General features: G+C 35.2%; 2 protein-coding genes across 2 annotated transcripts in view; one reads left to right on the top strand and one right to left on the bottom strand.

The window, feature by feature from the left end:
• The first annotated feature begins 1,985 nt into the window (after positions 1-1,985).
• Positions 1,986-3,793, top strand: LOC106717268 (ADP,ATP carrier protein). The gene is made up of 4 exons (XM_014511069.2): positions 1,986-2,348; positions 2,692-2,953; positions 3,026-3,257; positions 3,491-3,793. The coding sequence occupies exons 1-4, from the start codon at positions 2,156-2,158 to the stop codon at positions 3,731-3,733; spliced, it is 930 nt and encodes a 309-aa protein (XP_014366555.1). The 5' UTR covers positions 1,986-2,155; the 3' UTR covers positions 3,734-3,793.
• Positions 3,794-3,920: 127 nt separating this feature from the next.
• Positions 3,921-12,385, bottom strand: part of LOC106717004 (dynein axonemal heavy chain 5) — a 67,616-nt gene continuing 59,151 nt past the window's right edge. Inside the window, exons 35-48 of the mRNA XM_045685981.1 lie at positions 11,932-12,293; positions 10,874-11,860; positions 10,306-10,798; positions 9,589-10,231; positions 8,714-9,508; positions 8,382-8,630; positions 6,735-8,303; positions 6,483-6,651; positions 6,199-6,351; positions 5,158-6,133; positions 4,910-5,066; positions 4,613-4,765; positions 4,394-4,526; positions 3,921-4,184 (exon numbers count right to left, since the gene is read on the bottom strand). Coding sequence (XP_045541937.1) covers positions 3,931-4,184; positions 4,394-4,526; positions 4,613-4,765; positions 4,910-5,066; positions 5,158-6,133; positions 6,199-6,351; positions 6,483-6,651; positions 6,735-8,303; positions 8,382-8,630; positions 8,714-9,508; positions 9,589-10,231; positions 10,306-10,798; positions 10,874-11,860; positions 11,932-12,293 — 7,093 coding nt within the window. The 3' untranslated portion in view covers positions 3,921-3,930. The remainder of the gene's footprint in view (positions 4,185-4,393; positions 4,527-4,612; positions 4,766-4,909; positions 5,067-5,157; positions 6,134-6,198; positions 6,352-6,482; positions 6,652-6,734; positions 8,304-8,381; positions 8,631-8,713; positions 9,509-9,588; positions 10,232-10,305; positions 10,799-10,873; positions 11,861-11,931; positions 12,294-12,385) is intronic.

Genomic DNA, 12,385 nt, shown 5'->3' with positions numbered 1-12,385 from the left:
TCTTCTTGCTCTTAATATAATGAAATAAGTTAATTGTGCTTACAAGTGTATATCATTATAACAGTTATAAAATAGAATTTAATTTGCTATTGACAATCAGAATCGTGATTAAATTATTAAATTTATTAATTCATATTTTTTAAATAACGCTTTGACAATACCATGCAAATTTGGCATTGACATTGTGCAATACATAGATATTTATTGCAATTTATAAATATTAGTACAATTTCCCTAATAGATATACTCTCTAAATAAAATGTTGATTATCCTTATGTAAAACAAAAATAATTCTTTGAACATAATTGTAAAAAAAATAGTTTTTTTTTTTAATTATTAGATAAATTTTGTATTTCAACTTTTTTTAAAATATAACTACATATTTACATATTCCGGTTCCGTGTGTTATAAAGTATTACATTGTTTATTACATAAGTAGTTAATTTTACACAATCTGTTTAAATCCAAACAAGTAAAAATTGACATTTGAATGAAATCGAAATAAGATATTAAATAAAGTAGCCTCTTTGTCACATATAGTCTCTTTTATTTATTTCAATTTCGGTATATTTTGGTTATAGATATATTTATATTTTATATGTAGCATAAAAGAGTAAATTTTATAAAACAAAGTTGCTTTTTGTGACAGGTTTTTAGATAACACCTAAATTGAACACAAGACGAATATGAAAAAAGTTCTTACTTCCATGAAGATGTATGTTTAATAAAATTGGAGTGCTTGTGCGTAATATTGAAAAACTATTTATTTAAAATACATCATGAAATATCAATTCTTTGTTCCGGGTAATTTCCGGAACGTATTGACAGATTTTGACGGGACTTGAACTGGAAGGTAGCTAATGCACGCGGGTATATTACATGATGCTTTTTTCTTTTTTTTCTGGTCTGATGAAGTCTTCTATCGGGCTACCATTAGTCGTATATGTATTTAAGGATTGACGAATATTAATAGCTACCTTTCGAGTCCCGCACTTTCAACTAAAATTTAGAAATCAATAAAGAATAAGAAAGGGAATGTATACAAGTTGTCTAGCTTCTGAGCTAATGTCCCTGATCTTTTATTACTTTAGGTAAATATGAATGTGATTAACAGTATTACAAAAGCTTACCTACTATAAAATATAATCTGCTGTAACTGCATAAAAGCTTCGTTCTCGTAGACGGTCTATTAGGAATATTTGCGTGACAGATGCGAGAACGCATTTGTAACGTCTTTGACAACTACGAGATATGTTGGTGTACTTAACACCCGGTTGGGGGCCGTCCAAAGTCAGTCCAAAGAGTACCTATAGTAAGTATATTCTAGTATAAGTAGTAGTCTGAAAAAGTCGATAATGTAATTTCACGAATATTCGTACTAGAGCCTCTGGATTGTTGGCCTATACAAAACACTCGTCGCTGTCCGCGCGCATTCATCCATGTCCTCAGACAACCAAGCCGCGCAGAATAATATAACTACCGCCATATTGCGGAAAACCTACGGAACTAATTTCTGGTAATGGCAACAGCAATTTCATTAAAAAAATCATTACCATAACATTGTTAATATCAGAGTGTTGCAATATCAATGAAGACTGGCACACTCGAGACAAGATTTTTCTGTTGATCAGGCTGTTAAAACTTGACCAAAAAGGTTTTACAGTATCGAGGAGGTTACATTTCCTTTGACGTGTATTTTCCATATAATTATTTAAAAGGTCCAACGTTGGTTACCCGGACAACGAGCCTAATTTGTTGAATCTTATTCTGTCGAAATTATATGATATCAATCTTATAATTACTCATAAAAGTTAAAACATAATTCTGACTGTAGATGTAGCATCTAAAGAGATTTCTAATTCGTTCTATATTCAAAAGAATAAAAAAAATTAAGAACAATACTTTTCTTCCATAGTTGTCAACAGTGTCAAAGGTTTTTATAACTAACATTTCTTCTATTAAACAAATATTTGTAGGTATTGGTTTCTATTGTTTAAATTATTCATGCACAATTTATGTTGATGTCTACTAGATATGGAATATTAAAGTCGTGGTAGGAATTATTTAACATTTCGAATTGAGATTGTAGTATTTGGATTTAATTAACAATAGCCATAGCACGCTTTTAGCGTGGTGGTGAAAATAGTCTGCGATAATGTCAAAGAAGGACGATAAGAAAGATGATAAAAAGAAGGACAAGGGAAGTAGCGCATTCCTAAAGGATTTCCTTGCGGGTGGTATATCTGCCGCTGTTTCAAAAACTGCCGTGGCGCCCATTGAGCGAGTGAAGTTACTGTTGCAAGTGCAGCATGTATCTAAACAGATTGCAGCTGACAAAAGATACAAAGGTAAACACATCCTCAATTTTTTTTTAGATATTTGTTTTCAGTAAATCAATAGATATTTCTTAATACAAACTCGCGTTCCATCTTGTTACGTTTGTACTCTTGGAATAAGGGGTGGGAACTTGAAGCTTAGGTACTATAGATTTATAATCTCCAGAACAAGTGTTTTATACAAATTCAAAGTTTCAAAGGCGACTTTCGAAGTGTCAGCACACACTTGACACAGGCCTAGGAAAATAGTTATATTTACAATTTTATTCCCATGGACAGTGCTTTCCAACTCCTCCCGTTCACCAAAACACGTACACTAATTTAAAAAAATATATTTAGTTTAAATATTTTTCAGGTGTAATGGATGCAATTATACGTATCCCTAAAGAACAAGGAATAGGATCCTTTTGGCGCGGAAATTTAGCGAATGTGCTTCGATATTTTCCAACGCAGGCGCTAAATTTTGCGTTTAGGGATGTGTACAAGGGTTTTTTTCTCAAAGATATTGATAAAAACGTACAATTTTGGAGATATTTCGCCGGAAATTTAGCGTCTGGCGGTGCCGCTGGCGCGACTTCATTATGCTTCGTGTATCCCCTAGATTTTGCGAGAACTAGGTAAACTGATTTAATTTATTTATTAGACGTTTATTTTCAAAGTTTATATTAATACGTTTGATTTATCATCAGATTAGCTGCGGACGTCGGTAAAGGGAAGTCCAAAGAGTTCAACGGTTTGATTGACTGTCTGGTTAAAACTTTAAAGTCCGATGGTCCTATTGGCTTGTACCGTGGGTTTGTTGTATCTGTACAGGGCATTATCATTTATCGAGCCGCTTACTTTGGTTTCTATGATACTGCACGCGGCATGTTGCCAGATCCAAAGAATACTCCTTTAATCGTATCTTGGATGATTGCACAGGTAAAGTTGTTTTGATTTGTTGCTTAATTTCTAGAGGCCGTTCAAAAATTTCACGAATCGCAGGTTATCGTTGGGATTCATCCAAACATGATGGTATTAGCTCGAGACGAGTGACTGACTAATCCAATCTATAGGTTATTCAACCACTCGACGTAAGGAGGAAAAGTTAAGAGTTTCATGACAAAAAAGTTAGCGTGATGAATTATATTTTAAAGTTATCTATGTTTTGACAGACTGTAACAACTGTGGCTGGGATCGCATCATATCCTTTGGACACGGTCAGACGAAGGATGATGATGCAATCGGGTCGGCCCGTGCACGAACGCCAATACAAAAGCACCGCCCACTGCTGGGTTACTATTCTACGCCAAGAAGGCCTCGGAGCTTTCTTTAAAGGTGCCTTTTCAAATATACTCCGAGGTACAGGAGCGGCCTTTGTACTTGTGTTGTACGACGAAATAAAGAAATTACTTTAAATGTCAATGCTGTCAATGTCGTTTCTGTTTTCGGTTGGTGTAATTTTGATGACTTTTATAAGGGCGTTATATTTAAACCACTGTGTTGTATATTTCGTCTTTATTAGTATTTATCAACAGTTTTTTGTATTAAATTAAACACGTGAATGCATGTTCATTTTTATTGATATTAAAAGTGTTGTAAAATTTATTTGATTTTATTTGATGTCGCAAAGGAGAGCTACTCCTCGTAAGGTCCAATGTCGGGGATTGCTGTCGGTTTCAAAGTCGATTGACCCCACGTACTTGGCGTCGGTTCGTTGGGGCTTCCTATAGATGGGACACTCGTATAATCTAGGATCTTTTCCCGCGGTTGTGTTTATTGCGAATATATAAATTACTGGCATTTGTTCATAAAGAACTTTAGGTTTGGATTCAATGAGTTTGCCTGTTTTTCTGTCCAGAGAAGCGCCTGAAATGTTATGAATGAATTTTAATATTTTGGTGCTAGCTTAAAACTTATAAGCAAAGAGCCAGAAATAAAATTTATAGACTGGATATGAAACATTTAACAAATGTTTCCTATATATTTAGTTTGTGCAGTGATGTCGTCTAGGTACTTGAATTTTTGAGCAATTGATGTCAAGATAGAAATTTTAAAAACTCAGAAAAATTGTATACCTTCAAGAAACAAGCCGTAAACATAAACACCTTCTGACGGTCCTTCGTGTACGTCCTCACGATTGAGCTTCGTTATATGATTTTGTAAGACGACCGAATCTAAAGCCCATCCTTTATGGCTTCTTGTTACTTCCTGAAAGTTGAATCACAAATCTAAATAACCAGCGAAATAAATGCTAAGTGTAACCATTATACAAAAGTAATTAATAAATGTCTAACCTGTCTCATAGCTGTCAAAAAGCCTTGTGGATTGAAGAAGCCTGTCATCCAAAATGTATGAGGTCTGCCATTCCGGAGCCACGCTCTGTACTGCTGCTCCCGTTCCAATAGCTCAGTGTACCAAAACCCTAAGGTTGCTGATTCCCATGATACCTGTTTATAAAAAAATACTTCTGAATTTTAAACTCTATATTTTAGATCGCACATTTAGAAAAAGAACATAATCCGTGAAACTGGGGTAACCGTGTCATGGATAAAATTGTGTATGATATTTTTACGTGAATATTCTTTCGATACCTTCGACCATTGACTGGGTATTCTTGCATCGTACATAGCATCTAAAGACTCTCGTAGCCCTTGGCTCATTACGATCGTTCCATCAATAGCCAGTTTCAAATCGCATAAAGTCGTGAATACTGTTTTTATGACTCGCTGTATTCTGTCTATCTCTTGTCTGCAAAACAAGAATGAACATAATTTTTAAATAGAAAATTAATCCGGCTTTATTAATAAATATAAAAAAGTAGTGTGTAAATTTACGTAACCTTAAAAAAATATTCATTGGTAAAAATGCGCCCATCTTTTGTAGAGCCTCTCGAACTTCGAAAGTAACATACTGCTTAGGTAGTTTTTCCAACATATCCTCAGCTAAACGATATACTATACTTTCTCTAGTTTCGCCTCCCTGACTGCCTCCTTCTTTAGGTTGAACACTAAGTATAGTATCCAAAATATCTTTAGCACTGTTTATCTGATATGTAATATCTGCGTTACCATGCAATCCAAATACTTCAGGAGTATCAGTCAAAGGTAATTGGTTTATGTAATCTACGTATCCTTGTATATTCCTCGTTTGTGGCACTTTGTAACCTTTGTAGAATTCAAAACCTGGTCTTAGAAGCACGTCGCAAAACCATACGTTGGTAAATGTGGTCAGTAAACGTTTGTCGAAATCATCCGTCACCCGACCACCGTATTGTACCTCTCCCAGCATGTAACAAATAGTAGGCCATGAAATTCCTTTCTTTGGGTCGATTTCGTCCAAATGGTTCTGAATAAATTGGACGCTCGCTGCATAATCCGCTTGATTAAACTCATAAGGAATATTCCACCCCAAAGGCCCGAATTTCCTTCTTTCTTGTACGATAGTGTGCAAAAATGCAACAGCATACAGGAGCGGAGGCCATTGCGATAGTGAAGAATAATCTAATGTATCTTGGGTGATATTTTGGTAAGTTCTTTTCATGCTGGCTCGTATTCCTTGAGGTGGCTCATTAGTGAATTTAATTGCCATCTGCAGCAAACCTATCGGAAAATCTGTGTGCACTTCAGTTGTGAGCCAAAGTCGAAAAGATTCTTGCATATGTTCAGTTTCAATCAGGGCATCCATAGCTTCGACGCAAAACGGTAGAGACAAATGAATATTTTGCAATAACACCCAGCCTCCTTCACTCATGGAGTCCGAAATCATCTTACGGGCTACGATTTCTTGGCCCTGGCCCATTGAGACGGCTTTCAAAACTGCAACAAACGATTTCTGATAAAATAAGAGTTTTACTTTCAAACAAATGAAATACGATATTTACCAATATCTTTTGACTTAGCCAATGTCGCAATTTGGGCAGAAGGATCTGACCCGATTGAGAGTATGCAAATGAGCGGTGTTCGAGGTTCAGATTCTTGCCAAGTACTTTCGAGGTTTAGTATTCGCCCTTCGCCGTATTCAGTACCGAGCGAATCTAAAGAAATTAAAAATACACAAAAAATACATAAATAATATGCAATTATTGTATTACCACATCAATTGTATTTTTTTGTGTTCATTTAAATCTTTAATTAATGATTAAATTCAATTCCATGTTATACCAACCGACTATATACTTTCGCGCTTGTGACAAAGTTCGGTCAGGACTCCAGGATCTTATTAGCAGTAATTTGCGAAAAACATCGAGGCTTTCGTTGTAACCGGATGGAATCATCTCTTCCTCCGGTTTTGCCTTTTCATACCACACCCGCCATTCTTTTTCATTTGTTGCTATCTGAAGTTACATTTAATTATTACAAAATTGAAATTGAGAACATATTAAATGAAAATCAACATTAATAATCCAAGTTGTATTACTTTTTGAAGAACGTCTGAAAATATTTTCAATTTACTAATCTCAACCAAATTAAGCCATGTTATATCCAAAATCCATTTAAATGGCTTTGGAGTAACAGCATTCAAGTCAAGTGATGCACCACCCTTTACAAAAGCCATGAATTCGTCATGAGATATAAGACCTCGATGGCAGTCTATTTTCATGGCTAACATCAAAGTAAACAGAGCCTTGTGTCTCTCGTATAAACTTCGCAAAGTGAAGGCCCATACTTCATGTGTAAGGTATTTCAGTATCAAGGTTATTCTTTCCTCGGTAACATTGCTCTTTGTTGACTTAGTTATAGAATTATCAAATATATTTAGGAATTGCTTCAAAGAATTTTGGTACATAATGTTTACATCACTCATTTCAACAATCAAAAAATATAAAATAGAGCCTCTAGCAGCAACCGCTCTAAATTCCTCTCTAGCTTTGACGATTTTCTTTTCGGTCACTTCAGCCACTATCAACTTTTCATTCACTTCTTCAGCTGTGGTTTTAGTTATCTGTAATACTTGAATTAACGCTTCATCATCTACTAGCGATCCTTCGGATGATGTTAGTCGACATAACAAATTGCTTTCCAACTCTTTCATACTCCTTTGATTTTTCATCACTGATTCAAAAAGAGCAACCCGTTCTTCTTCCAAATCTGATTTTTCCATCAGTATAACTCGACCCAACAATTGGTCCTCCAGACCTTGCATTGTGACTGTGAAATCTATGATCGATGTTTTTGCACTTATTTCTGGCGAGTAAGCGGGATTTGGTAATTTTGTTGTTATATAAAGCATAAATCCCGGCATAACGTCACATTCCTTATCACCTACTATAACTTTTTCAATAGAACCTGATTTGATGAAATTCTTTTCTAAAACATTATCTATGACTGGATCTAGTTCTACACCTACATCCTCAATCAAAAGTGGTCTTCCGAGAGATAAACTATCTTCAAGGTGTGTTCTAAAATACTTGTGATTTAATGAAGTAATTTGAAGTTCGTTTGTGCTCTCTTTATTCTTAATCCAATTTTTACCTTGGCTTTGAGGATCAACTAACAGCGGATATGAGCTAGACTTTGTAACAATTAAAGCATTTTGAACGGAAAGTTCATCATTTGGTAGACCTTGAAGAGTCCACTCAGATATAGTGGCACTTTCTACTAACATATTTGTTATGTTTAAATTATCTGTGACTGGTATATGTTTACTCTGAAGAATTCCCATCCAGGTGTGAAACAGGCTATTTCGGAATTCTTGATTGTACGGTCCACAATATGATAAAAATCCTGTAGCCAGAACAACATCACCAACCAATCTACCAAGTTGCTCTTTAAAATCTTTACTTTGTTGTGTCCATCTTATTTTTTCGCCTCCTAGGCCATTTATCAAGGCTGTAGCAGCTGTCATTTTCCTCAGACAAACATTGGCGGCGTCTGTTAGTTGTTGTTTCTCAGATACTGCTGACTCATACTGTTCCTTGACTTTTCGTAGCGACAATTCTCTCTCTTCCAGTTGTCTTTCTGCAGATGCTAAATCTTCCATAGCAACCTATGATGATTGAATATTAGTATTATTGCAAGTTCGTAAATGTAGTTTCCGTATGTTTAATTATTAAATACTATTTACCTTTAATCTTGCTTCTTGCAATAAAAGATTTGCCTTCAGAGGCAAAACTTCCTTATTAACGCTGTGAAAGAACGCCATTGCTTTTGTCCAGGAGAGTAAACCAGCAACGTCTCCGCAAACACGTTTAGCAGTATCCATATTATAGTCTTCCATTTCAAAATAAGGAACTAAATGCTCTACCATTTCATTATTGATAATATCTTTTGGATAGTTTTGTAATTGTAGAAGAAATGTTGTACTCGCCATCATCTGTAAATAAAAAAGAAATGGTACATTTTTATTACATCGTACTTAAAGGCCTATGTTTGTATTTAAGGTTGGTTGGATTTGACCTTAAGTGACTCGGCCCACGAAGGTTTCGGGCAAGGTGCAGCAGTATCTGGTATTAATGGATGCAATCTGCGTTGAAATAAAATTAGTACACAATCCATGATTCTCATAATAAGATGCGGTGGCCGACCTAATTTTCTGACTGTAGCAATGTGTGCTGGTTTTATCGTATTAAGCGCCGCTTCTGCTTCTTCAAGTGCCGGTTTAGCTGCTTCTAATTTAATTTCAGCTTTCTCTTTTTCTTCAGCGATGTAAGCTACTAAAGCTTCGGCCTTTTCTTTAACTATTTGCACTTGATTTTTTACTATCTCTGCTTGCATAGCCCTTTCAGTAACTTCAGTTAGTACTCGGTCAGCTTTTTCAGATGCTAAAGCTAAATCTTGTTCCATAACCGCTAAATCTTTCTTTAAAACTTCCACAGAAATGGAAGCTTCACGAAGCTTTTCTAATCCAGTATCCATTCTCAGTGCTCCGTCCCCTAGTTCTTTTTGCTTCATCTGATAAATAGTTTTGTAACCTCCTATAAAACTAAGATATGATTTTGGTGTGACGTGAGACGACCTTCTGAACCGTTGAAAATAGTCCGTAGACACTTGAGATACAACATCTTGAATCGTTCCTAGGACTGTTACGAGTTCCTTTTTTACTTCTTTCGTGCATTCTATCTCAAATTCAGCGAGAAAATGGTCCGCAACAGATACTAGAGCATCTTTTGGCCAAGGTTGAAACCAGTCGATAGTACAACCAGATATAAGAGCAGGAAAACGTAATGCTCGATACCTAAATGCTTCACTTACCTGAAATAATAAAGAATGTATTTATATTAATTTAGAAATTAACTTTTAGGATAATTATTGTTAAAATGAAATTAACTTACAGGCGAGAAACATAAAACAACATGAAGATTTTGACAGGTTCTGTTAAGAAAATACTCCATTACTAGTTCATTAGTTAAAGTCCTCTTCTGGTTTTCCCTCTTCATAATTGGTGTTAGTTCCGAAATAATTTCTTGCTGTTCATCCTTGGTAAACAAATTAGATATGACCCCAGAAGATAATATATTATTTAAGTATTCCAAAAAACCTTCTTCTTTAATGTCCAAATCAGTAAATATAAACGTTGTTCCTTTACCTTGTACACCACATGATCTATATAATAACTTAAGGTCTTCTAAAAAGTTTCCAACGTTGTAGGACCTTGTTAAAGCTATTTGAAAGGAACGATATCCAGCAATAAAAGTTGATAGTTTTGTCAGCGATTGCTTTCCAGACCCTCCTACACCCACTAGCATTACATTACCTCTAGGGTGTCTTATAACTCGAGATATTTTTACTAAATGAAGCATCGCATCAGGGAAAAATACCAAATCCATTCCAGAGCCCCTCACCATTTCATTGAATTGTGAAAGAAACATGTCTAATCTGTCTCGTAATTCATCAAAATCAAACACCGGCTCATAAACTTTCGGCAACTCCATATCAGCATCTTCACCTTCTTCACCAGTTGGTTCCGGAGCATCCCTTTATGAAAAATAAAATCATTAAACTTTGAACTATTTATTAATGAAAATAAAAGAAAACACTTATTTATTTACCTCATAAAATCAACAAATACAGGATCTTTATCCATCATTTTTTTGTATTCCACTCCCAATACTTCTGTAGTAATGTCGTATAGGGCTACATTGAACCAATCTTTATCAGCTTGATGTGTAAACCTGTCTGAAAACACGCGGGAACATTCGTGTTTCCATAATAGCATTAGACACTTTTCCGATTCTATTACAGTCGGCAAGGTCCCTACCATACCCTGCCAAACTCTTGACAAATCTCTTAACGAAAATACATAATGGAACTTAGCTGGTGTAGGTAAAAGTTTCTGTCGTGTTCGCGTCCATAGTTCTCTTGTTAAAGGTATAACACGTTTTATAAGAGATCTTACTTCTGCAGTAAAACCACGTTTTACATTATAATGACCTTCACCTATAACCTTGAAAATTTTATCTATCGATTCATTGTTAGGCAAGGGACAGTTAAAAATAGAAAATTGTCTCTTCAAACGAGCTGGAATATCATTCCGTCCTCCACCTATAAAAGATGATTAATTAAAATATGGTCTCAGATTTTGTTAATTAAGTAGTAATTATTGTAATAAAATATAACCTGGCTGTCCCATAGCACCTAAGAATTGAATATCGACAATTGTAGTAAAATCTCCAGGTTTTTCCAAACTATAAAATCCTCCCATACTCATTGTTTGCCTAACAATTTCATTTGTTATTTGATCACCCCATTCATTTATTTGTGGAAGATTTATGTCATCTATAAACACTAACATTTTTTTGCCTCCTGGCGGACCAAAAGTCATACCACTGCGTTTTTCAACGTAGCTTTCTATGGTTTTTTGGAATTGATAAGGACTCGTTGCAGAGGAAAAATTAAATGAACGACCCATAAATTGTTCTGGGTTAGCATTTTTCATATAGGCTTTCATCATAACCGTTTTCGCTGAACCTTGTTCGCCCAAAAGAAGTACTGCTTTTCCTTGTTTTGCAATACAATGTATTAGATAATTAATTCTCACGTTATCTACGATTGGAACTAGAATACTAGAGTAATCGGGTGTTGCGGTGTCAGGATATTGATAGTTAGTCATCAAATCATCCCATAACTCCCATTTACCAGGATGTTTCACATAAAAGTCAAACAAAATACTAGGTTTATTACTTGGATGTTTTGGTAGTTCCAGTATATCTACGAAAGATGTCTTAATGTGCCTATCAAACCTAGCTCTATCTTCTGTTTCAAGAAGTGATCCAAATCCCCATATTAATGCAAAAATATAAATTTTGTGCAAATGTTCATGCGTAAAGAGAATAATTTCTTCCGATTTTTCCTTTTCGTCTTCGTCATCTAAGTCACCATTTACCGATTTATTTGCTGAAGGTTCTTCTACTTCTACGATCTGCGGTGGAACTAGACCTTCTAATATATTAAGTATTTGAAAAACGATGTTGGTTTGAAGTACTCGCATACTGAAGGTAAGATTCTGAGTACACCATGTGTAGGTACTTAGGAAAGTCTGTTCAAATAGAGCACTAAAAACTTCTATTTCCCTCTGGGATCTTGTCATAAGCCAGGCGCTAAGAACTGTACAGAAAATTTTTAGATTTAAGCATTTTGTGAGACTAAAAGTGATGATAAATGTACAAAAAAATTACCTGGCTCCCAATCCAAACCTGAAGAGCTCATGTACACCATTCCGTTACGAGAAACCGTTGCAGGAGAGGCATTATCGATATTTTCTGGTTCGAAAATAATCTTTGAAGTTGGAGACATTGTCAAACGATCACCATTAGCCAAAGTTAGTGTCTTATTATCATCAAGAACTGAATTCAAGTTTTCAATCCATATGCTGTCTACGGGACCGTCTAGGACCAACCAAATATGTTCGCCGGTTTTAATTTTTAATGTTTTTCGCCATAAAGCTGAGAATATACCGTCGGTCCAGTCGTTGGTGGCAACATCTAGACGTCCAAACATTTGTGCCGCGGTTATAGCTTTAGGATTCATACGCATTTCTCTGAAAACATAATTTTTAAGGGATTATTCAATCGGTTTGTTAGTAAATTAGAAAATTGATACCATAATACTTATAAATATATCCATTATTTT

This window comes from Papilio machaon, chromosome Z (genome assembly GCF_912999745.1).
Source record: "Papilio machaon chromosome Z, ilPapMach1.1, whole genome shotgun sequence".
NCBI lineage: Eukaryota > Metazoa > Arthropoda > Insecta > Lepidoptera > Papilionidae > Papilio > Papilio machaon.
This window is presented reverse-complemented; position numbering and strand designations above follow the sequence as displayed.

Coding starts and splice junctions, on each gene's coding strand:
- LOC106717268 (XM_014511069.2), top strand. CDS start 2,156: ATGTCAAAGAAGGACGATAAGAAAGATGATAAAAAGAAGGACAAGGGA. Junction 2,349..2,691: donor AGCTGACAAAAGATACAAAG/GTAAACACATCC, acceptor AATATTTTTCAG/GTGTAATGGATGCAATTATA. Junction 3,258..3,490: donor TATCTTGGATGATTGCACAG/GTAAAGTTGTTT, acceptor ATGTTTTGACAG/ACTGTAACAACTGTGGCTGG.